A 26,776-nucleotide genomic window follows, 5' to 3' on the forward strand; every position below is an offset into this window, starting at 1 on the left:
TTTATCCTGTATGACAAGTCTTTTATTTGGAAATGGAATGCATAAAAAAATGACTTGAACAGGAAAGTCTTGATCATTTTAAAGACTTAAAATGTTCTAATTTTATAAGCTTTATGACTATTGTATAGGTTATCATAAGGTCAGTGTCAAGAAATGCAAGACAGAAGACCAGGAAACTCACAGTATGTAAAGGTGCAAGAGAAATTTTCCAACAGCTGTGTACAAAAATGAGCGATGAAACATCAAAAATACCCAAATATGGTATTCTGGACTTTGGGAAGCCACTCTAGAAGAATCAATGACTTGGTTGCTTTGAAATGGCACAAAAAGGGAACGTGCTATATGCATTCTTTATATCAGGAAAATTTTTCACACGCGATTTACTTAATGTGAAATATTAATTTGCTTAACCATAAATAGCTCATTCCAAACAAATTCAAAACAGGTACAAGATACAGCAAATGCAGCCCCAGTTTTGCATAGACTTACTTAGGTGTGTTTAATGCTAAAGTCAATAATCTGTAGTTACAATTAACAGCATAAAGAGACTTTAACATTAACAGGAGATAAATATTCTCTTCAAGACTCCTTTCCATTGCCAGCAGTGTGTAAGGAGGACTTCAGTACAGGAAAGACTGTAGTCTGTAGCAAAACACAATAGGCAGGCAAACTTCTTTATCTATTTAGGACCCAAATATTTATACGTTCAGACTTTGCAGTACCAGAACTGGATAAAATCCACTTCACGAAGTAGGTACAGACCACAGGAGCTGACCTGTATGAATATTTCCAATTCACAACAAATTGAGGTTAAACAGCCTTCCACAAACAGCATGCAATTTAATAAACTTAAGAATCATTATGGTTTATTTGTAAACTTACTGACCAAAGCAAAACTAGAATTGGAAACTCAAATTCTGCCCTTTGGATTTTTTAAATTGTAGTTTATTTGCTGCTGAACCAAATGCACTCTGTATTTCCCTTACTGTTACTAAGAAACCTGCTTTTAAAAATCTTTGAAGATTTTAAATTTAAAATTTTTCTAACCATTTTTATAAGTGGTCTCTAGATATAGCTGTGGAATTTGGATTTTGTATAATAATTCAACCTGATTATTTTTTACAAATTTGAAAGAAACAGATCAAAATACCTCACCTAATGAATTCAATTCCCATGGAATACAGATTCTAAATTGAAAGGTATGACTTGTTCTTTACCAGGCTTTTTTTTTTTTTCTCTGTATCATTGTAGTTTGTTAAACCAGTACTTGAGCAAAACAGTTCCATTTGAATGATGTGTGTTTCATCTAAAAAAACAGGATGGGGCAGGGAGGGAGAGGGGAAAAGACTAAGGAATTATTCCCTTTGAAACATGACAGAATTTGCCTAGTAGGTCACTGTGGTACCAAATGATGAAGAATTTAAGAAACATTAAGAGACTCTCCCAGCACATAACAATGATTTGCATTACATCAATACCTGCTAATTCAAGAAATCAGGTTTGTCAACAATGCAGAAGGGTTTCTATAAACTTGCATACATATTGAAAGAAATAATGTTACAGTTTTTTCACAGCTTCACTCTAAGAAAACTGAAACACTCTGCCATATTGTAGACCAAGAACGCGGCAGAATTTGAAGTTTAACAACGCCATGTACCTTATCCTATATTTCCAACAATATATTTTTTTAGCGAGGAATTCACAATTTCTACAATTTCCATTATCTCCATTATCAAATTAGAATGATTTTTAAGTAGAATATAATCCAGTATTATACCTTTTATTTTTGACAGCCCCCAGTTTGGCAATAACCCATGATTCTGCTGTAACAGTGTCTTGTTTTTTCAGTTTTCAGAGCCTAGTGGCACAGGCACCACATTTCAGTTTGTGAGTTGTCTTAAAAACACATATTTGGATCTTAATTACAATGGTCAGGATGCTTAGGTTTTCACTGAAGAGAAGCTGAAATGCAGGAAGTGTATGTAATGTCATCTGGCATACTGTAGACTTTGTGAGGATGGAAGAGGTCTTGAAAGAGGAGGGTATCAAAACTAGATTTTGGCAATATAGAAGATGCATTGTCCATGTAGTGCTGTCATAAGCTTTAAAAATACTCTTATTAAATAAGTTTTTTCTTCCTTAGGAGCAGGTAATACACAAAGTGAGGAAAAGTCCAGGGGTCAGAATCTTCTTCAGTTCTTAGTTATTCTCTATGAGCTTTTTTTTTTTAACTTTTCTTCATAAGATTCTCCATACTCATTTACTCTGCTCTTATCCACAGGATAAAGCCTGGCAGAAAGAAACAAATCTTTAGTTACATTACAGCCTCTATCTGAAGGAATTAAGTAGTTCTGTGATGCTTAATTTTAAAAGTTAATTTCTTTGTCATCATATTCTCTATTCCCATTTGTGGCAAAACCCAACATCTTTAAAGATTTGTACAGATGTATCAGCTTTTTCACAATATGACTCAACCAGATGTCTCATAACAGAACCTCTGAAGAGATGTATTAGCTCCATTAAAGCTTGGCTGGAGTCTTTTCTCAAGCAATGCAGGACACCTCTCAAACTTGAAACCACTGCCCAGCCCCTATCTGAAGCTGCTGACCACTTAATTTCTACAAAAATAACAATAAACAAAAATGTTTATTCTTGGGAACAAAAATACACTTTCTGTAACTTTACTATGAACTTAGTATTTCATAAGTAGTGCATATAGCTTTCTTCCCTGATTTTAGTTACTCAAAGAATCTAAAACTCAACAGGAACTCAACAAGAGAACCCGATAACTTGTTTTTGCAAACCAGATAAATAAAAAGGCAAAGCAGGGCAGTCCCCCATCAGACAACATCCTTCACTACTCCCCTGCAGAGCACCTTGGAGAACATGCCTCAGACACGGAGCATATGGAGATGTGGCCCTCCGCAAGGGTTAGAAGCCAAGAACTGCTAAGGTGAATACAAGCTTAGGAACGTCTCTCATTTCCCTAACTTCAGGTATTTATGTCTTACATTTGATTTGTGGGGTTTTTATTTAGGTTTTATGTTTTTTATTTTTGTAGTTTTTGCTTGGTTTTTCTTTTGCTTTGTTTTTTTTTTTTGGGGGGGAGTGGGAGGACTTGTGACTTCGAAATCTGGTAAAAAGAAGGATGTTGTGGGGAGAGAAAAGGGGTAAGTGACACAAATTCCAAGTATTGTGAGAAGATAATTTTTTTTACTACTCTGTGTCATGTTCAGAATTACTGTCAGTTACAGGAAAATGTTTTTGAGATCTCCTTTATAGTGATCCTTTATGGTGCCCTGCTCACCATTCCCTTCACTAGGCATATATATAACTAACATTATCCAGACCATACTATACTATACATTACTATAGTATAAAACTTATATCCCAACCTATAGCTCTTTATAGCAACAGACTGCAACCATCTATAGCATTGTAAAAACTGTAACAAATATTAAAGGAAATCATACCATCTTTGGTAGAGATAGACCAGGAACACAACATCATCTCTAAAGCATGCCAGCCTATGAGATGTTGGCATAGTGATGATAAAAGCAAATATATCATCAATAAAGGTGTTGAACGCCTACAAATTAAAAGAAAATAATACTTCAGTTGGCTGTAAAGAAAGGAAGTCATCAGTCATGCAAAGTTAGAAGCTTCCTATATTGTTCTGTGAGAACACAGACTTCCTCCATATTTATAACAACACTTAAAGGTTATGCTGCAAAACTAAGGCAAACTCTAAAATGCCTTCTTTTAATGAAGACCATACTGTCTACTACAGCCCAGAAGTTACAAGTAAAAAGGAAGTAGGACTGTAAGAGTACTGTCATGGGAGGGGAAAAACAGAGACTCAATTTCAGAGAAAACTTCAAAGGAACTGGAAAAACCCCCAGACTTTTGTTTGTTCATTACTCAAATGACAAGGTGTACAAAATGTCACTTCACTTTCGTTTTCTGTAGAAATTTGTGTAAAAATTTGTTAATTTATTGCTTTTAAGAAGATTAACTTAATAGCCTTGGAAAGACTTTAAAATATTTTCAGTGTTTTCCTGGAAGTAACTATGTCTTGAATAAGGGATGGCTAATTTTCTACACCATTTCCAATCAACTAGGTGTACTGCTCTATTTTTGCAGCAATAATGAAAAGTAATTTAACCAAAAAGCAACTCCTCTGGATCTGGCTCTTGGCTACAGTGCACCAGCTCTAGTACTCATATTGCAAGAAACTGTTTCAACTCACTGAAAACATCAGGAAACAAACCCAGCAAAGAATATTCACTGTTAGGTTAACAAACTGAGTCAGTAGCATGGCTCCTTTCAGTTTAGCAAGCTGAATGCTAATCCACACCATTAGAAGGGGGCAAGTGATGTAAGCACAAAACTCACTCTACACAATGAACCAATGCTTATATGATGGAAGAGAATATCAGCAGAAAATGAGGGTGTTGGACAGGAGAGAGTTCTGATTAAAGTTACAACAGGAGAGCTCTTTCTGTCAGGTCAAAACAAACACATCAATCTGAAGCGAGTGAGGAATACAGCTGGCAATTCTCAAGTCTGTGCAAAGGTTTGTCATGGAGCAAACATAAAAACCTTGGCAAGCTGGAAAAGACAGCCTTTCCAAGTCAACACCCAAGTGAGTGATCCTACAATGACAATGGGAAGAAAAAGCTAAATGCTCCATCTTTCAGGCACACAGTCTCTGTAAGGCACTTCAAGTGAATGCAGCAAGGCAGCCCATTCAATAGTGTTTAGACTGGATAATAATAATTTTCTTTTGAGTTTACCGCACTTGAAGGTACTCTTTATTAACAATAAAACATAAAACCCACAGAATCTAGAAAGTCAGAGTTCAAATTAAGGAAAAAACCCAACAAAGCTCTCTAGAACAATGGTCACAAGTGAGCCCTCAGACTTTTCTTTCCACTTCAAGTGAACATGAGAGCAAGAAACTCTAAATATTCATTAAAAAAAGTAAAATACTCCCTTCCAAAGCTCTCTAAATTAAACATAATTGAAAACAAAAATAGACTTCTTTCTCCACACACTCGTGCCTTTGTTGTGGGTAGCCTATGGCATCTAAACAGGAACCATAAATGCTCTGTAAGAAAAGGCATACAAGAGCAAGGTTGTACTGATTTAAAGGTTATTTGCTTAAATAACCTCCCTCTGTTGTTTATTTAACTGCTGATGTCTCTGCTCAGTTATTTTCTTTGGTGAAGTAAAATTGTGAAATTACTTCATTAATATACCTTTTGCTCCCTCTTAAAAAACATGCTGATTTGCCTAGTATATGCCTGAAATACTGAGTTTATTGTTATTTTTGTCTCTATTTCCACATCAAACTGCAACTGTTATTTTTGTCTCTATTTCCACAGCAACTGCTCAGTTGCTATTCTGCTAGCAGCCACATTTAAATCTGTTTTCCTAGATGCACCCTGTTTCCTTAAAAACAGGAAGGCAGCAGAAAGTTGGACAATTGCTATAGGCTCATAGAAATGGAAAAGCCTTTATAATCTCTTTTGATGTGTATGTTTTAGTCCTTTTGTCCCACATCTTCTGTTCTGAATCGGACACCATTTCTTAAGCAGTTTTTAACACTGTTATTTTAAAGTACAGATGTTCTGGGGAATTTTAAAATATCAGCACAAAGGAAAAATGAAAGCGTTTATGAGTGGAAGCACAAGCAAAAAGGGTACATGGTGATGACATCAGGGCCTTGATGATCCCAACACATCCACCCAGGGTTTCTCAGGACACAAAGGTCAGGAAAGCAAAGCACAGAACAAATACAGTACACAGCATTGGTGGGAAATGATAGTCAAAATAGTATCAGTTCTTTAGGGGTACAAGAACAAAACTAGTATAGAGTTGGTAACTGAGGGAGAACATCGGAGACGTGGTTACTGAACAGTGGGTGTCCCTTGTTATCCGTATCAGCACATATGATAGCTGACTGGGATAACTGGGTCTATCATCTTGGTGTTTGAATACTATACAAACCACTTGGGACACATGAGTGAGTGCTTGTGGATAAACAGCTATCAAAGGGTTAGTGAGCTGATTTGGTTTTAAATAAACTCACCTCCCCCTCCAAGGTCTGCTACTGAGCTTGGCTGCAGCACTGAACTGCCTTACCAGGGCAGTCCAGGCAGTGGGGACACCACAGTGCAGCCCCTCCTTTCCCCATGGAACAATCCCCCTCGCATTTGCCCAGAAGCTCACAATTACCACCCTGGCACAGAACAGTGTATACATTACTTCAGCCTCTGGTAGCTCCTGGAACCTGCCAGTATAAGGTCTTGTAGCATTCCTAAATGTTTCTTGAGAACTATCCCTTGTCAGTGATGCATTGACACCTTCTTAAAGTAACACATTTAACTAAGACTGATAAATTTATCTGCAGGACCAACCTGTACTCATGCAAGACAGCTGACAGTACAAAAAGCAGTATTATCATAAAAACTAGGATGCAAGTACTCTCATCATATGGAAGTCATTATGAAAAATGAAAATCAGTGTGTTTCTTTATTCTAAGAACAGTTGCAAACAAGTTTAGTTGTTAAAACAAAAAAGTACTACCATCCTTAAGTTATTTTTTATTAGGCTCTTTCTTACAGAAAATAATTTTCAAAATGAAAACGCACCCAACTTTAAATTAGAGCTTTACTTACTTTGTATGTGAAAGCCTTCCATGGTAAGTGTGCAACAGATTTCATCTAGAAATAAAAAATATCAAATTGTAATATAGTCTGGAAGAAGAGACTAGAAAAGTAGACTTTCATCACTTTTCAATCTTACCTTGTAATTTACAAATAGTTGGGGCAGCATAAACAGGAATCCAAAAGCATACACTCCTGAAGATGAAATTTGGAAAACAAACAAATGCACAGATGTTAATCACACAACTGTACTTCCACAATTAGTAATTTTCACTAATTTTTTTCTAAGAGTGAAGATGCATCTAATTCTTTTGTTCACTTTGGGTTGATTCTTCTCCCTTTTTCAACCACTGTGATAATTTAGTACTAAGTTATTGATTTGTATTACACTGATCCAAATGACAGCAGTTAATATTCTATTTTGAGTCCTGGCCTTCATCTGAAAAAACATGTATAGAAAAGAGAACAGAAAGGACTCACCATTGACAAAGCTGTTAATCAACCAGGAGTACCAGCTACAAACAAAGAGAGTACAGTTATATTTCTCTTCGGCCAAAATTATACCACATCCTATACACCACTGTACACCACATGACTACTCCAAGAAATAGCTGTGTTATAAATTACTCCATGCAAGAACTAAATACCTCATATCTTCCTTGGATTAGGAGGGGCTCCAGAGAGGTAGTTTAAGCAAATGATACTTACCAGTCCATACAAGAAGTTTTGAGAGGTTTATCACCTGTTTTTATACTTTTACAAACCATTTTAAGACATCTGTGTTAATAATCAGATAACTGACATGAGATATGTGCACTGTGCGTGTAATACTGTGCACTGAACCCTGACTGTATTAAAGCCTGCGAAGATAACACTGTATTCTAAATATTAAAGAGTCACTTCATATGGCACAGTAAGGAGTTATCAAATTTCAAACAAGTACCATTCAGTGCAAACCACATCAGTAGGTACATAAAAAAAAAAGTAAATACAAAGAATCTAGGTTTTCCCCTCCTTACATCTAATAACCTTCCCAGATGTTCAATGGAGCACAATCCTGACAAAATAATGGTAGGGCTACAGACAATGATAGAATCCCATAGTTGTGCTTGCAATCCTGAGAACAGCTAATAACTGTCATGCTCTGGTTACATCATTTAACATTAAACTTGCATTGCTGTGTTACTGACACATTAAGAGCAACATTACAGTTATAGCAGCATTTCAGTAATCCACAAGCATATAAAGAATGAATCAGAAAACACCTCCAAGATTAAAGGATAATCCACTGCTAAGATTATTTGTTCTGACACATTTCCTTACTAATTTAACAATGGCAAGAATTCTATTGTATGAATTGCTTTCACTTCCTTAAGCTGCAGCTCATGAAATATCTAAAATATAGTATTTTGAAATACTAAACTAATTCAAGAATTTTGTCAGAAAAGCAGAATTTTAAAATGCTGCATATTTGTTAGCTGCTTACTAAGACAAGAACTTTCTGAAAAAAATGCTTTCCTAATAGCGCAGAAATTTCCCCAATTTATAGTATAACTGTTACAGCTCATGTATGCAACAACAGCTTAAAATAACATTAGGAAAAACTACTACTGCTTGTTTTCTCCCATCCCATCTGGGCCTAAGGACTATTAAAAAATGCCTACGTGGCCTTACCATGCTTATGTTTGCAGGATTTTCCTACAACAAAATTTGCACACTTCTTGCATCTCTCCAAAACAAAATGAATCAGCTATTTTGAGTGAAAGGTGACAAGGGTTTCATTTGCTCATGAAATATTGAATGTCCAGCTCTTGCTGAAGTATTACTATGTTGCAGGAAGTTCATGGCTCTAAAGGAATAAAGAGCCCTTTCTAAAAAATGCTTTTGCTTGCTTGCCATCATAGCTATCATATCTAGAAACAGAGAAGACTGTTGTTCAAAGTAAATAATTTTGTGAAGGTTTTTGCTATTGGACAAGTTCAGCCACTGAATTCCTTTCATCTCTCCTATCACCAACTGGCCCTCTGAACATCAAGGGCAGCTTTCTTCCTTCTCTTCTGATTGACTTGTATGCAAGCTGCTGAATTCTATGCTAAAGTAACTATCAGTTAACTTGTGAAATACAACAGCCTGTTGTTACAGGATGTTAAAAAAACATCTATACTCTTCAGCTTTAGATAGAAAGGACAAGGAAATTTCCAGTTCCTGGCCTATGCATCAAGCTAACAACTAATTTCCATAACCATGTAGAAAAAAATGGGGAAAGTTTCAATTCCATATAAGATAATTTATAGAGTTACAGTACCTTTTGTATTTGACATTCAGCAAGGAGTAACATGCCCCTCCAATACACAGTGGATAGAGCAAATACGACAAGTATTTCATAGCCTAATGGACAAGGAAAATAGTTTGTTAGTTCACTAGATTCTATATGAACAGATTTTTCATGGCATTAAATAGCCATGAAAAGAAGAAGACAGCAACATAAATTTTTTCCTGAAAATCTTTTCCTATTCCCAAATGTCTGCTATTTCTACTACGCTTCCACTTCTAGTGGTGGTGGTGAAAATTCCAAAGTCCAGTACAGACAAGCAATCACCTCAGAGCGTTGCACCAAGAGACAGCGCAAAGATCAGTCTCTAAAAGTAACTCCCTACTTAACACCAATGTTGTCACCTATGCTCAACTCCTTTCAGAAATCAGGAACCATGTGAACTTTCCTTCAGTAAAAATAATAAGTACAAATATCAGCTTTCAAATTCGTGAGTGGTAATGCTTCTCAGAGCAATGCCTCAACCAGATTCAACAACCGAAAGAACTATTTCATTGTTTCCATTCATAAATTATCAGAATGAATCTTCACTATTTGATCATCTACACAAAGATGACCCACTTGACAACTGTGAGGATGTGGAAAATACACTGTAGACAAAAAGAGCAAAACAAGTCAATCAACATGTGACATATACAGACTTCGTAGATTGCAAGGCATAGGATTCCCTCTTACCTGGGCATCATATTCCTCGGTTTTCTTTTCAGAATCATTGTATGCACCAAACTGCAACACACATGAAAACCATAATCACATCAGAACACGGGGGAAAGCATTTTCCTGTCCAACTCCCTACATTAAGCAGGTATCAAAGCTTTTAAAAGCTTCTATATAGCAGAGTCATATATTTGTCCTGTGCAGCCTACTAAATATAGGGTAGGCAAAAAGATTATCCTTTAACCTCATATTTTATACCAAACTTCCAAGACTTCTTTGCTTAGAGAAAAGCTGTTGAGACAGCAGAATTCACAATGCAAAAGCCAAGTCAAGTAGCTAGAAATCTGTCAGATAAAGAAAGCATTTATGAAAAGCCATAACCATGAAGAGGTCATGGATTATCTCTGCAGGTCCAGAAATTCTGCCTGCTTCAACACAGTTCCTTGACACAGGAACAAGCAGAGCCACCAGTCAATCTAGACACATAGACTTTAAGCAGCACAAAACCCCAGCACTTCTTGTGAAGAAACACCAAATCTTAGACAACTGTTTCTTCTACCAGCAAGAAAAACTTTCAGTGTAGACTGCACTTTGCAATCTCAGCACTTCATTTCACCCAGAAGAATCATCTAAGAGTCTATTGTCCCCAGAACATGCCACATCTTCTGTTAGTTCCACAACTGAGAAATTACACCTACAGGTTCATGCAAAAGCCGATTTCTTATTTCAAATCATGATGTCACTTAAGAGTGCCTGGCAACAGTCCCACCCCACCTATAAAGATTTAGCAGGGCTGAGAGAGAAGTTCTGAAGTTTCTTGCACCATAAATACATACAAATAGTTGCTGCTTCTAAAGAACTCAGGGAAAGAAAAAGGTTTGAAAATGCTCATCCTGCTATTGGATGAAGCTATTCATAGAGAGATATAGACAGGAAAGTTTTATAATTTAAAAAAATTTCTTCATTTCGCTACAAGTCAAGATGTACAGTAACCTGGAAACAGATGGATGACTCAAGAGTGTAATCATTAACAGGGCAATGTCTACTATACCTGAAATTTGGGTCTCAAACCTTGCCACCTGATTGTCATTTTCAAGGCCTTCTTCACTTTCCAGAGCTGTGATTAGCAAAACCAAAAAATGCACATAAAAGATTATTACACAAAGGAACATCTTACGAAGGATTCAGATAATTAAAATCAAGATTCCAGAATACCTGTTTTAACCATCCACTGCATAAAGCAGTAGCAGCCTGATTGCAGCATACACTGCCTGTGTCTACACAAACCAAATGCCATGTCATCAAACAAGTACAATGTATTAAGTCTCTTTATCAGATGATCTAATTTAAGTGAAGTAATGTAGTAATTTCAGGATATCTGAATGGCAGTACCTAAGTGGGGTTAGCACCAACACGCACCCCAGGTCAGACATTCAGAAAATTCCAGTAGTCACCTGCCAAGCAAGTTTTTATGTGCCTTTGATGAAGGTGCCTCAGAACTCCTAACAGTGATTAAACTGGCACTTACATGGTCATTACATTTCAGTAGTGGACTACAAGACAAAATCAGTGAATCTGCTGAATTATTTTTGATTACTTACTGTACAGCTGTACCAGTCTGACCCTAATGTAAACCAAAAGTTTAAGTTCACCTTAAAATTTACTCATGTACCCACACTGCTACAGAGATTTGACAACTTAGGCAATGCAACTGCCCAGGAGAGCTGCACTCCCTGAAGAATTTTTGTGGACAAGGTTAATTTAAATTTAGATACACCAATATTCTCTCCTCACTCACCATATATTCCAGACAAAAAAAGGGGAATAGCGTAAAGATGATCCTTTACTGTTATCTTTGATATGAGTGAGAAAATAATTTCTTACAGAATCAATGTCACTATTAGTACTGCATGAGAAACGTGAGTTAAATCCAAGCTGTGAAAAAGTTCTTCCTAGCAGAAAAATTCCTCTGAGATGTACTGTCCGTATGATTGCTGTCACTTTGAGACAGTTGTGTTACCGGCAACCCACTGACTAGATGCAAACTTTCGGAATCATGCACACAGGCATCCTCCTTCCCCAGTCACCTCAGTCCTGGCACTGTCGATGGGCACACAGCCTGCTTTTTGACAATGCTTCCATGCAGGCTTGTTGACATGGTTAATACTTGCTTGGCCAGAAGTGAGGCCTATTGGGCGATGTGATAGCTGGAACCTCAGCATCACCCTGTGTTTGGTTTCTAGAGTATCAGCTGGATCATCCCAGAACAAACTGATACTTCCAGTTTAGTTATTTGATCAAGGGACACCATCTCCTCTGTCATTGAAAGCCAAGGACACGTAAGCTCGAGTAGTTTTCCAGTAACTAGTTTAGCATTATTTTTCTACTATGAACTATGGATGTTGCTGCAAATACTGGTATCTGGTGCTGCAGCTTTAAGAACTCACCTCAATCACTGCACCAATGCCTGCTGGGATCAGTACCAATAAACTTGTTTGTTCATCCCAAAGGAAAAGAAATATTACCACAGTACTAAAGCACCGCCAAAGCACTAGACAGAAAAGATGAAAATGGAAGGCTTATTAATATTTAAATGAACAACTGAGATGAGAGAAGAGTGATGGTCTGTTTGGTGCAATTCTGTCTTACACAATTTAACTATGAATTTCTTTTATGTACATCTTGATATATCTAGTAGTCCTAGAAACAGCCAGTAATCTCTGGGCAAATAGGGAACAAGAACATTTTATGCAATCCTTATCACAGGAGATGAAAGAAAATTGGAACATTTAATGAAGACTTCGTACTGAAGCAATTCAGCAATATGTGAATACAATTAGGAACTACATTCATGTTTCTTGTCTCCAGGAAACTAAAAGGCTGTGAGATAATATAATGTCAGTATTTGAAACTCATTTATTGTTTGTAAACGTTAAGTCTTTTGAATTTGACTTTACTGAGTTTTGAAACTGGCAATTGACTCTTATTTCTGAAATTCCATGGACCGTTTTGAATTTTTACAAACTTTCTGGCGTTCACATGCCAACAGCAGTACAACTGCTTAAAAAAATAAATGTACTCATAAAAGTGATACATGGATTTTCCACGTGATAAAAATATGTTGTTCATCATAAACTAGAATGCCTTTTTCCCTCCCGTGGTATTGATATTCCTTATGTGTTTTAATCCTTTTGTAAATATGATAGAATTAGTGATAGTCTCAGAGGTCAAGTGACTCCAGGTTTACAATTTTGCTTCATAATCAAAAATTGGAAAAAAAGTGATTGGAAAAACCTTCATCTGTTTCTAGGAAGGCTTGGCAGGATGTCAGATCACTATGTTTCTCTCATCTTTCCTATACACAAATCAAGTCAATCCTCCCATGCTCTTCCCCTCCCCCCACCCCAGGAACCTCTATTGCTCCTGTTTAAATCAAAGCCCAAATCAAGCAAGAGCATTACAATACAGCACTTTCCACCCACAACTATCTTGGAACCTGTAGCTATCTACAAGGAATACAAGGGACTTGCAGAACAGCATTACTCATGAAAGCACATTCTCTCCACCCACAGAAGTTTTTCTGGTCTTCATTCTTTTCTCAGAGTACTTCTCCGTTCCTTCGGCAAGGAAAACACGGTAACTGACTCAATATTAATCTAATTCCCAATTCCAAGCCAGTCAAACCTCAGTAGTGACACAAGTACTTAGATTCAAGTGATACCTGAGCACAGAACCAACAAAGTTAGAACTATCTGTGTAGACTGTTAGCCATCTCTTCTTTGTACACACACCATTTTGCTATCTCTGTAAACCTACAGAGTGTCAACTTAGAGCAAGACTGAAAACACACACCGTAAAATAGACAGCACATAGGCAACACTTCGCATTCTATCCATACCTGCTTTTGTAGACATCCCAATCATGCTCCTCTTTTTCTTCCAAAAACTGATGTCATTTTTAAATGCAAGGAAATCAAAGAGAAGCTGCAAATAGGAAGAAACATACTCATTTGCTTGAAACATACACTAATTAGAGACTGAAAATGTTAACAATGCATTCAGCATGGTATTAAAAAAACCCCATTTTAGAAGATTCAGAAATGAAAATTAAGACTCACAAATAAAAAGCGAAAAAGAAAAGTTTTTGTAGAAGCTCAGGCTCTAAAAGCAGTGCAAAACGACAGGATGAATTTCAAACACTACCAAATAAGTGTCCTGTAAAGAAAGTCAGAGACCCAATACAGGGTAACTCATCATAGAGGGTGAAGAATGAGGACCCTGAGGAACCACACACCTCAAGCAACCAGGGAAAAGCATAGTAAATTAAACTAAAAATGCTCTGTATTGGATTGACAGTCAATTTACACTTGGATAATATCAAAACTTTAGAAAAAAAATCCTACAATACAGAAAGCCAGATTTCCTCTGTATTTTATCACTAAGCTGACCTAAACTTTCAAGACATTTTAGAATTTAATTTACTTGTAGGAAGCTTTTTTATTTTCTTCAGTATTGTCATTCAATATAGTCTAAAAAAATCAAACACAGATTCCAGAAATTTTTGGGTCAGTGGATTTTAATGAGGAAATGTTCAGGTGTTTTTGTGAGGTTTGTTTGTTTCTTTATGGGAGGCTTTTTTTTTTTAATTATTTGGGGAGATGATACACAAAAGAAAAATGTATCAGAAAAGCTTCTCCCAGTCTACAGATACTTTGCAACCTGATAAACAGAGTGAAAAAATTAAATTAGTATGTTATGGAAGTCTAAGGCTTTCCAAACAAGTTAACTGTGTGCAAGTATAAAGAAACATAACATTCCAGGCAAGCTCTTATCTCTCCCAGAGCATGGGAACTGTGTTGAGTATAACTGTAGATTACAAAAATGCTCCCAGTGTCTAAAAAAAGTTGTTCATTAAAATCAAGATTCAGATTTAAGCCAATGCTAAGAAAGGGGCAATCTGTATCAGCTGATCTAAATTTCTCCAGGGATTAAAAGTCAGAGACTGAAACCCCACTACAGATGCCCCAGCTATGCCAATGCAGTGATAAATCTTGTGAGAAGTCAATTTAAACCAATGTTGACAGGCATATGAATTCTAGGGGCTTTGGTCCAACTACATTGTAAAAAAAGTGATAATGAAGGTAATGTTTTATATTTCAGTCAAGACTGGTAATTTCTGTATCATTATCTCAAATTTCTGCCTTATTTGAGGTTCTTATATTACCTCTGTATTGGAAATATAGCTGACTTTTGTACCAGATAATGCCTCTGCTGCTCTACTAAAATGACTATTTTCAAGAATAATTCTTAATAAATGAAACACCTGAAAGTCAGACACACCTCCCCACCTTTTTTTTTCATATTATGTATTTCCTAAAAACTACAAACACTTACATGGAATGCTGCCACAAAGAATGTCAAAGCCAGAAAGTACAAGTTCGTATCAACAAAAATTCCTTTTACTTCATCTGCATCCTTTTCTGAAAACCCTATGAAAAAGAACAAGAACAAGTCACTGTGCAAGAAGTATCATTGCTGTTATGCTCAAGTCCAGTATGAATGGACTCTTATGTCACCTGCATAAGTTTTGTTAAGGAATCATAAATCCAAAACATGATGGAAGCTTTTCTGGTAAAATCCTAATCCACCTATATTCTGGCAGGTTATTTAGCTTGCCCCAAAACCAAAACCCATCAGTTACAAGCCTTTAACTTTTATAATTACAATGTGTCTTGTAACATGCCTTTAACATATTCTGTAATTACAACCTAAGCTAACCACCTGACAGACAAATGGGAAGAAACCTTAAATCATTTTGGCCTGAGCAGGAAGTCAAAATAAGATTTTGCAAACTGCCCTCTGAACTGTAAAACCTTTAAAAAAGGTTTTACAAACTGAACTCTGAACTTACAACTGTGTAGCTTGATACACAGAAAGAGTGAGCTTCATATCAAATGCTGAAAAATCAGGAAAGGACTACACAGTAAAGGGCAACAAACGTCAGTGAGAAACATGGCCATAGATGAAACACTACGATTGAAGTCCACAGTTCACAGAAAATACAAATGCTGCATTTATGGCAACAGAGCTTGAGTTGAGCACCAACTTACTTTGCCATCACAGCAAGAACATGGCCATTCTCAAGTGATTTTGGAGTTTTGCTACTAATCTGACTTCTCCAGGAATTACTCCAACAGGAAAATTTCAAACCTTATGTTTCACTAGCTACATACTTGGGGGGAACAAGCAGCATCATACACAGGCTTTTTTACCAGGCAGAGGAGGTACTCTCGGAATGAGATGTCTTGATATCTGTGTCTATCACATGACAACCGAGGCATGGAATATGAAAATTTCAATTCTGAGGAGGCTCACAAAAAATTATGGAGAGGTGATGGTTGACAAATGCCCCACACAAACTCTGAGCAAGCAATTACTTGACTCTTTCAAGACAGTTATGTTCATACGTCTAGTTTTAATATAGATTAGCCTGAGCTAAGGAGAAGCAGTTGGATTTTACTCAGTATGGCCTGCTTATCTCACTGCAGATCTATGGCTACAGTGAGCAGGTGTGTATACCTTATATCAAAGCCTATGTATTACTGATCCAACTTTCTGTTTCATGGATGATAAGGGAAACCCATGCTGAAAATGCTCTTCTTGATTATGTCCTCCAATGCTTTTACAGAGTACTATCCAAATAAAATTAATTTTAAAAATGGTTAATTCACCTCTGTACTCTTGTTCCCTACCACACGTCAACATATATTTTTATCTTTAACTTAACGTGAATCAACACAAGATTTGTAGCTTTAAATCACATCACCAGCTATCAAGAAAAAAAAAGAAGTGTCATCTATGTGCATAAAATAAACAAATAAGGGCTTCGTTGTGGTTTCTTGGCCTAAAGCCATTAAAGGTAAGCATACCAAATTGCTGGAGGGAGTACACAGCATCCTGCATGTGGATCCAAAATCGGAGTTTTCCAAGAGATATTTTGTCATACGACACTGTAAGAGGTAGCTCTGTTGTTGAACGATTTATAACCTGCATTTCAAAAAGATGTTTCATTTTTAATAGCAGAAAAATGGCAATAAATACTTCTATTTGTATTTTTTTAAAGTAAAGAAAGTGATTTCATCACACTATAATGTAATCACACAATTTTTTTAACTCAGTTTGTTTTTTAAAAGGAGTAAGATCTTAGACTTCTATACCATGCTTGAAATCTTTGCATTTTTTTCCAGGAAATGTTAAATTAGCAGTTTGTTCTGTTCAAGTTTCTACAGCAACCTCACTGTTCCTGTATACAAATGGCTCTGAGATGGCAGCATGAAGTGGGAAACGTGCTTAAGATAACTCTTTTGACAGTTCTTCTCTGAATGTATATGCTAAGATTACCCAAACTAGAATATTATACAAAAACCCCAAAAAACCCAACCAACAGACAAATTGTATCCCAAAGGTCACAGTCAGAAATTTACTTAATTGAGCTGATTTTCAGAGAAATTGAAAGAGTGAGGAAGCAAGATGACGCCACTAGCTAAGACTCATGAAAACACCACAGCTAAAGCCAAGTAAGGTAACTTTGGGATCTGGGGTGTCACAAAAACTTTCTTTGTGCACCCTACAAAATAAATCTCTGCTATTTTATCATCTACATATTACTTAAGTTGGAAAAAAAGTCTTAAATTGCCTCAGCTCCTTCTGCATGACAGCTGTCCATATCCATCTCTCAAATAGGTTTAAAAGAAACCACAAAACCCCCCTTGTCCTCTAAGATGTTAGAATACTCAGCAGATACCTCAGAACAAGTTCAGGCAGTCTGTTTTACATTTGCAAGGATAGCTCAGGACGACAGCACAATGAGTGCTTGCCAATCTCAAGTACTCATCTTTAGCATCTGCTGCTCCAGGCTCCTAATTACTCCCAATCATAATTCCCATCTCAGACCTGCTACTCTACACTACATCTGTTTCTACAGTAATCAGTTAGCTGACAAGTAACTGAGGTGAATGGGCTTCTTCTGATTCTTGTGACACAGAACATGGTTTTAAGCTCCCCACCTACCATTCAGATGTGAACTGAGGGCTATGTTCATTCTCCCATTCACTCTTTCCCACACTGAGTACAAACAAATCTCAATTTCACCACATTCCCAAGACCCTGTAAGCTTTTCAGACAGGGGCAGAACATGTAGGTACATGAGGGAGAAGAAGGGGAGCTGAGAAAGTTTCATGAATAGAGCAGAGAGAAAAACTTGAGAAACTAGAACAGCGTCAGGGATCTCTGAACTGAATGGAACAAAAATCAAGTGTGGTTACAGCTGACTGTAGAGAACACTGGCAAGATTCTACAGCCATTTACCAAAAACTATATAAACATCTTCCAGACTGCTTCTCCTTTTCAAAGGATTCACATAATTCAATCAGTCTCATTTCAATTTCTCAGTCTATCAAAGACAGTGTTAACATTTATGGCAGAAAGGGAAAAGAAATTTTATCTGTGAAGGATGGACAAAAACCAAAAATTTTGCACATGCCTGGGTAAGCAGCATGTGGCAAATGCACTCTCCACAGACAAAGAATTACTATGGAGGAATTAGGGGTACTGTAGGGACGAAATTGGACTGCAATAGAAGACAGAGATGGGAATTTTCCAACACCAAAAGCAAACTAAAATAAAGGTAAAATTAGAAGAATGAATTCTTTTAACAAACAGCTTAAACCCCGCAAGTGGTGCCTCACAATTGCAATTGGGTGTGGGTGTGATGGTTGCTAGGTCTTTGAAAGCTAGGAATGACCAAATTCCTGCAATACAACCTACTCTTGCAGTATGGCATCAGAGCATCATTATTTCTAGCACTCTACTTAATCAATACTACAAAACAGTGTGCAAACACAGCAAGTTCAGTAGTATGAATTTTAAAATTATCTCTTTATTAAATTCTGTGCAATCCCAAAAACTCAGCATTTAAGCACATGTATGAACATGAGGAACTCAATCTCTAGACTGCAATACTCACCACAAAAGACCTACATCTTGAAGAAAATGAGTCAGCTGACAATCTATACAGCCCAGCACAAGCTGGAAAAATGCATCTTCAGCTCCATGATTTTAGGTCAGGCATAGAAAACAGATACTGTGTGTGCCCCTATTTACAGTTAAATATTAACCAGGCTCCACAAAAGCTATACCACCTTCTCTCCTTATTCTTTCCTGCTCTTCACTTACCACTTAGTCTCTCACAGAATGTTTACTTCAAGACCACTCTTTCTGCAGGGCTTGAGAGCAGTTTGGCCAATCACTACTGAGACATCACATAAGCCAGTGCTGAAGGGGAAGGTTGCAGGTTTTAGTGGAATAGTCTTTGCAGCACTTCCCAACATCTTTAATGACTTTCTAAGGCAGTGAGTTACAACATTAACTGTGGCATGCATGACAACTGCAGGAATGCCATTAGTAATATGGGAATGCTGAATTTATTTGAAAACAGGGTATATGACTTGACCAGTTAAAAGTAAGTTCACATGAATGAACTGGACTGGATGAGCTGTGATAAAATTTAAAACAAAGGACAACGACCACTAATACAAACATTACAAATACATATCTAAAAAAATACAGGAAAAAAAGTCTGCCGTCAAGACTTGTAACAAATGCTCAGGAGTTTACTTTGCTGTACAAATCTAGGGTGGAAGGGACACAAATTTGTAAAGATTCTCCTGAACACTAAGAAACAAAACCCTTTGTCTGAGCTAAAGTCATGAATTGGAGAGACAATTTTGAAGGTTTATGGGAAGTCTGCATCTACAAAGGCTTCCAACTAGAAGATGCATAATTCAGACATGCTCATTTATCAGTTTTGAGACACTCCCCAAGACTGCTGCTCTCAATAACCCCAATTACCAAATGCCAGTCAGTGCAACTGAAAAGAACTGCAAGGCTTAACTAAGAGCTGCTAAGAGCAATATGATTTAGATACATGGGACTGCCATGTGCAACCTTAGCAAAGAAATGGCATGATTTCCTAGAAGAGAAGAGTTGGGCAAAAACTGAATACAGAAAATTCTATTTTTAAAAATATTTTTTAACTGCTGGAGTAACTGAATACTAAAGCAGGTTGCCCATAGAGGTTGTGGCCTCTCCATTCTTGGATATAACCAAATCTCAACTGGAAAAGGTCTTGAAAAACTCATTCCACAAGATCCTACTCTGAGAAGAGACAATGGACTAGCAATCCCAGAAATCTCATCCAGCTTCATCTTTCTGTAATTCCATTACTGAAGTTTCAAAGTACTGATTTATTTGAGTGCACAAAATCATTGGATGTATGGTGACACCAAACTTACAGGTGCTCAAGTTAGTCTAACGTGACAGACAGCAGCATCAAGAAATTTATCCACATTTGAATTTTGAGGACATAAGAGAATAGCTCCTGACTTATCTCAATGTAGCTCCACCATCAGCTGTGGATATTGTCAATATGCCTAGCAGGCATGAGAATCTACTCTGGGATGCTAACACATCATATTAAGGAGTCAAACTCTGAAGAGACTGGTCCTGCCACTACTGTTCCTACAGTGATGTCCTCCAAATCCACCTAAAAGCTAGAAGCAATGGAATTCAAACATCTTTGATGGAATAGAAGACAGTGACTGACAGTTCTGCCAGAGAGAAGTCTCAAAACCCATACCGAGCTTCTGCAATTACCACATTAAGTCACATTAAGTTAAATGGTCATTGAATCCTTTTCTGCATTTATACTTCTTCATTACACAAACAACCCATGAGAAAACCTTAATTTAAACAACATTTAAGATTATTGTTAAAACTGTTAAATGTAGTTAAAGGTATTCTATTACTCACCATCAAATCTTTCACTCTGTTGCTTAGCTGATCAATAAATAATATTGGAAGGTAATGCACTGTCTTCCCCAGCTGAACCCTAGGATGTTTAAACATGGATTTTATAACTGTAGTGATCTAAAAAGAAAACTACTTTTATTCAAATTAGCACTCATTCATCACTTTCAAATCTACCCATGTAGAAATTTCCCACCATCTTTTCAGGCATATTTTCTTTTAACACATAGCAAGAAATTAGCCACTAGTCTAAAATCAATCTTTCATTGAAAGACACAGGTATTGAAAAATTCATATTTGTTTTCATTCTTCTGCAGAAAGACAGAATAAAGAAATAAAAATACAAATGAAATTGGTTGGGATTATGCTGAAGCTTTTGCATGACCAAGGGAAATGTAGAAGTCTGTGGAAGAGAAACATGCTGAAGTTTACTGCCATATATTTGTATCCTTCGTTTCAAATATCCCCCTCCTACTGAGACATGACATCCCTCCATCATCTCCCACATTCATCTCTGCCTGACAGGACATCAGTCTCATGCTTTCACTCACATGGAACCATGAATGTGATGGTAGATGCACAAATGAGAAGGATACTACTACAGGTATTGTACAAGAAGCAGAAATCTTCTCTGCCATCCACAGAATCTCTCATTTGGATTGCTACTACTTCACCAACCTGCACGAATCCAATAAAAACTTCCTAGCCTTCAAGCCCTCTATCAAACTGGCTACTGTAAAGTTGTTTAGCAAATTATGATCTACCTGCAGTTGCTTTGTCAGCACCTTTTTTAGCCCACTACCCTAACAGAGACAAATTCCTAAAGTCATCACTAGAAAGGCAGTTATCTACACTGTGATGCTCTTGGCAAAAATTTATGGAGTCGCATCATGGAGATTTTTAAAGCCTGAAAGTTGAACTTTAGCTGTTGATTAAAGCTGTTACATGCTAAGAAAGACTGCATACTAAACACACAATGTGCAACAGTAACACGCAAAAGGTCACAGAAATTGTGGTTGAGAAATATTGCTTGGTTATTTAACTGAAGTGATTCAAATTTCTATGTAACAACTATGATTAAAACTATTGTTAGTGAAATTGCAGCAGTTATTTCATGTGCAAACTCTTTTCCTGTCTAATGCCACAACAAAAGAGCACTGATGCAAATCAACCAGAAAAAACTTCCTCATCCACCAACCCAAGTCCAACACCCCCTTCTTGTTATGGGTCTATCTATTCTGGCTGGAAAGCTGTCCCAGAGCCCTGAGGTCTGCTGGTTAACCAACTACTTCTAGATTTAAGAGGGTACTTGTGGAGAAAGGCATCAACATACAGTAGCACAAGCCTATACAGCATTACTTCTATGCTTGATACTGGAAGAGATTGAAGCAAGCTGCCAGCAGAAGCTACTGCCTGCACCTAGAGGCCCAAAAACCCATCCCTGCTTGTTAGTGTTTTCTTGAGGAAAATGACATAACATTGTCACACTGTCAAAATAAAATAAAGCAAATCATAAAGGGAGAAAAAAAGATATCCTAGGAGATCAGCTGTACCTCTTCAGCACTCCCAGTTTGGACAGGTAACTTGCAGAAGAAAGAAAACTTGAAAGAGTCAAAGGATGGCAATTGCTCTGAAGGCCAGAAGGACAATTGGAGAACAAATAGGTTTAAGGCCTGCTATAGCATTTTACCTGTGTATTTGTAGTCCTGCTTTGCCTTACTATGTTAACTCCACACAGAAAAAGTATTGTAAACTCTGAGCTGCCCAGGAACCAGGTATCTCCAATGAGGCTTTCTAGTACATAGTATCTTAGCAGCAATTTGTCACTACCAAAATGCAAGCATTAAGAGCATCTGCTCTTGTCTCTACGTGCCCATTTAAACATAAATACTGAAGAAGGTCAAGGAAGATTTTTGAAGAAATGTGACATAAGTTTATAAATAACATATCTGACAAAATTAAGTCATCAACTTACATTTTCATGTAACGGTGAACATCAGCAGGGAGCGATGACCCATCAAATACAAAATCTTCCACCATGACATTCAAGGTTAGTCTTGACCTCCAGTGAGAGACCGGCTCATCCAGGGCATTGGTCTGTTTTTCTGCTTCAATTTGCTTTAAAAAAAGAATAAAAATACATACTGCTAACCAACACAAAATTTTGAACAAGGTAATAATCTAACTCACGGAATCCAGGGAGTCATTAATTATATCATAAACCAGAAGCCTGCTAAGAAACTATTTACATTAATTTTGACCAGATCAAGTATTTTGCTCAAATATAACAGAATGGAATTTAAAGGCCCACCACAATCTGACACTTAAAAACTCCAGTGTCCATTCACAGCCTTGTTCATCAAGAAGGAATATTCATCTAATTAACCTTTATACCTTGGGATTGTGGATACTAGTAAGAAGAAATCACTTTGAAATCAGGACTATACAGTAATCAGATATTACTTCAAAACAGTCAAAAGTATGATCAACCAGACATTATCTGTTTGTCTTCCTATCTTATTCTGCTACCTTACAACAGCAAAGCATATTATTTCATATGAATTCAATTCACTATAGAAAGCAGCACCATGCTGTTACAGAGTAATTTCTACCAAAATCAATGAGTCCTTGAAGCAATTATTGTTAGCTAGGGAAGTGTTTAAATAACTAGCTAGCATTTTAAAGAGCTCTACCTCTGCTCTGCTTAGTGGTCTGCTATTAGCATGAAAATTAATAGAGAAGAGGATTTTGACTTTTTTTTTTTTTCTGTTGTATCATCCTTAGTTTAAAGATGCAAGCACATCTAATGCCAGAAATGTCTAAAAAATAAATTACTTATTTTGCAGATGTTCTTCCATAGATGGAACACACACCTACCTGTGTGGCTGATTCACCGGTGAGCAAATTAATCTCTTCTGGTTTGGGGACCATGTATGTGGTCAGAGGGCTTACTATATGCACCTGCTTACCATCATGCCAAGGCAAAATGCCAGCATGGTGAAGAAATACAAATGCATATAATGTGCCATTATTTCGGGTTTTCTTTGGTACAGAGACATTCACTGTCCTAAAATACAAAATAAATATATTATGAGATAACATAGCACATGCTGAAATATTTAGCTATTACTAGACACAATTACTTCTGGCTAACATGTTCCATAGCTGGATGGGGTAATTTTTATATGCACCACAATATATCCATTTCCAAAGATTTACTATTATATTAAGATAGTCTAACCTTTGTGCACTCCCTGCTTTATTGCCCTAGGACTGCATCATCGATTCTTTTGTTGCTTTCCTCTACTGATAGGTCACAGGGCCAAAATTATGACAGCACTTGTAAAAAAACAGTCTTCATGTGTTGAAGATGCATCACAGATCACATACACAGTACAAAGTTTAAAAAGAAAATCACAAATTTTGCCGTGCACTTTACATTAATAAAATATCTTCTCAATTATGGCACGCCAAGCACAGAACTCTAAACTGAAGCCCCAAACCATGAAGTCACTCCCCTTGTACTAGCCAAGAAATCATCCTACTTGCGTCCTTGCATAATGCCTCCTCTATTCCTGTAGTCTTGCTCAGCTTATTCTGCTCTGAATACTTCCAATAGCTTAGCAGACCCTGTCAGTAAAACAATTCTTACAAGGTCTGTCAGAGATGAAGTTCAATATGACTGAAACTGTAACCAACAAGTTCTTTAGTCACAGAAAATGAAGGGAGTGAAATAACCTTGGAGACTGTGATAAGAGAGTCAAGAATGGGGCAATTATTTTAAACAAACAAACAAAAAAGTTAGACAGCAAATCTGAAGAACAAAACAAGTAGTTCCAGTCATTTTTATTGTTCAGAGGCATATGCAGAGTGCATATTTTTTATACTAAAAAATTTCTCTAAGGGCACAGTCTTGGCACCAATATCCCTTGAGAAGACCCCCAAACCCTAGACTCTTGGAAAATAAAGTTAAAAGAAGGTTTTCTTATGTGATTTTTAGCAGAGAAATAGTTATGGAAGAGCATGTTGCTAAAACACAAGAAAGGAGAATATGATTTGACATCTAAGGCCTGTTCCAGGTCTAACGCCACAGCAATTAAGAACAAAACAAAACATGCAGCCAGTGTCCTACCTATGTGATTAGAGGCAAGTCTGAAGCATTTCCAAACACCATTGTCTTCAGATTTTCTCAATGGAAAGTAATTTTTACTGTTATAAGTAAGGCACAGTTCTGCAAAACGTTTGCCTATATGGCTGAGAACAGCACGCTGATCCAAGCTAACCAATAGTGAAATCTACCTTGGCTTCATACATACTTCCATCCATGTAACTCCTAGTATGGATAAACACTTCAGAATTCAACAAAGAACTCTGGTACCTTGGATACTACTAGTCCAGATCCTTACCTTTCAAATTTGGACTCGATATCAAAATCCTCCACATTCAAAACGAGATCAATATTGCTCTCAGCACCAATGCTTGACCGCGTGGTAGTGTACACGCTTAACTGAAACCAAAACACAGCACAGAGAAAGTATGAGTATGGAAATAAATTCATGCATCTCTACGTTTAGAGTCCAGATCTGTCTTTCAGCTTCACTAATTCTCCCAGTTACAGAAAGGCTGTACACACAAGGAAAGAAAATAGTGTACTCAAAAAAAGTCTTTCAGCTCCTTTTGCTGGCAGAAACACAGCCACTAAATACAGTTTAATGGGATGACCTGTTCTGGAAGTTGAAGAAGTGGAGCCATTTCACAGAACCAGAGACACTGTCAGTAAAAGAAAGGGTCTCTGTCAGGGCTGGAAAGGACCTCTGGAGGTCACCTTGTCCGACGTCCCTGCCAAGGCAGGGTGACCTGGAGCAGGTAACACAGGAACGCGTTTAGATGGGTTTGGAACGTCTCCGGGCAGGGAGATTCCACCATCTCCCTGGGCAGTCTGCTCCAGTGCTCCGCAACTCTCAACATAATGAAGTTCTTCCTCACACCGAAGTGGGAGTTCTTGTGTTTCAGTTTATGGCCATTACTCCTCATCCTGCCACCAGGCAGCACTTAGAAGCCTGGCACCATCCCTCTGGCACACATCCCCTGAGATATTTACATGAATTAATGAAGACTTCTCCGTCTAAACAGAGACTAAACAGGCCCAGCATTTCTTCCGCAACGCTGCTCTAAGCAGTGCATGTGTGACAGCAGACATACGAAATCAATAAAAAGCACGAACCCAAGTCCTACCCAAGGCAGCTCTCCCCAAGGCCCAGCAGCACCGGGAGGAGGCAGGGACAGGGTCAGGGGCGGTGCCGAGGTGACTCGGTGTACCGAGGGCCCGCCCCGCTCACCTGAAGCTTGGGCCTTCGAGCCAGGTAGGGCCAGACGCATCCCCCGGCCGCGCCGTCCGCCGCCGTCGGGCAGGGCCGCGTGTAGACGATGCCGTACATGACCCAGCAGGTGTGCGCCACGTACAGGGCGAACACGCCCACCACCAGGCTGGTGAAGGAGCTGCGGCTCAGCATGGTGGCAGTGCCGATGGCGGCAGTGCCGATGGTGGCAGCCGCCTCCACCCCCGCCCGCCGCCGCAGCCCCGCTCGGGATCCGCCGCCGCCGCTCGCGCATCCCCCGCGCGCCGCCCGCCCCGCCGGCCCGCCCGTCACTTCCGGCGGCCGCCGAGGCACCGCCCCCCCCCCCCCCCCCCCCGCTCCCGCCCGGCCGCCGGCACCGGGAGCCGCGGGGCGGGGCGGCCGCCAGGGGGCGCTGTTAACCGGGGAGGGGCGGAGCACGAGTGCCCTGTGGGGAGGCTGAGGGAGGGGGTGTGTAATGTGGAGAAATGGGACCTTGCGGGCTCGTCGCGCTGGGGTCAGCCTCTTCTCCCAGGCAGCAGGATGAGAGGAGAAGGTCTTAAGCTACACCTGGGAATTAGGTTGTGCTTCAGGAGGGATTTCCTCACAGAAAGGGTGATTCGATGTTGGAATGGGCTGCCCAGCGAGATGGAGTTGGATGATGGATTCCTATGAGGTGTTTAAGGATTAAAGACTGGATCTAGCACTTTGTGCCATGGTCTAGCTGATGTCATAGGTTGGACTCGATGACCTCAAGAGGCCTGTTCCAGCTGAATGACTCTGTGATAACCATCATTATTATCATTTTCATCATTATTACCGTCAGTCACACTCTGCTCTCGGAGGCCTGAGCTTCCAAACATTGTCTCTCCAGGGAGCCGGGAAGGCTCTTCCTGGCCTTGTGCTTAGATTGAA

At 38.3% G+C, this 26,776-nt stretch overlaps 1 protein-coding gene across 1 annotated transcript; it reads right to left on the bottom strand.

Annotated features, from left to right (window-relative positions):
* CLPTM1L (CLPTM1 like) lies at positions 1-26,182 on the bottom strand. Its single transcript, XM_041714664.2, has 17 exons — positions 25,865-26,182; positions 24,932-25,032; positions 23,403-23,592; positions 22,501-22,643; positions 20,529-20,607; positions 16,589-16,706; positions 15,054-15,148; positions 13,559-13,643; positions 12,108-12,211; positions 10,712-10,777; positions 9,679-9,729; positions 8,977-9,059; positions 7,152-7,186; positions 6,811-6,866; positions 6,684-6,728; positions 3,474-3,589; positions 1-2,289 (listed from the first exon to the last, which is right to left on the bottom strand). The coding sequence occupies exons 1-17, from the start codon at positions 26,036-26,038 to the stop codon at positions 2,211-2,213; spliced, it is 1,620 nt and encodes a 539-aa protein (XP_041570598.2). The 5' UTR covers positions 26,039-26,182; the 3' UTR covers positions 1-2,210.
* Positions 26,183-26,776: the final 594 nt, after the last annotated feature.

This window comes from Taeniopygia guttata, chromosome 2 (assembly GCF_048771995.1).
Source record: "Taeniopygia guttata chromosome 2, bTaeGut7.mat, whole genome shotgun sequence".
In the NCBI taxonomy this organism is placed as follows: Eukaryota; Metazoa; Chordata; class Aves; order Passeriformes; family Estrildidae; genus Taeniopygia; species Taeniopygia guttata.

Coding starts and splice junctions, on each gene's coding strand:
- CLPTM1L (XM_041714664.2), bottom strand. CDS start 26,038: ATGCTGAGCCGCAGCTCCTTCACCAGCCTGGTGGTGGGCGTGTTCGCC. Junction 20,608..22,500: donor GTTCACCGTTACATGAAAAT/GTAAGTTGATGA, acceptor TAAACATCCTAG/GGTTCAGCTGGGGAAGACAG. Junction 9,730..10,711: donor GTTTGAGACCCAAATTTCAG/GTATAGTAGACA, acceptor TGTGTGTTGCAG/TTTGGTGCATACAATGATTC.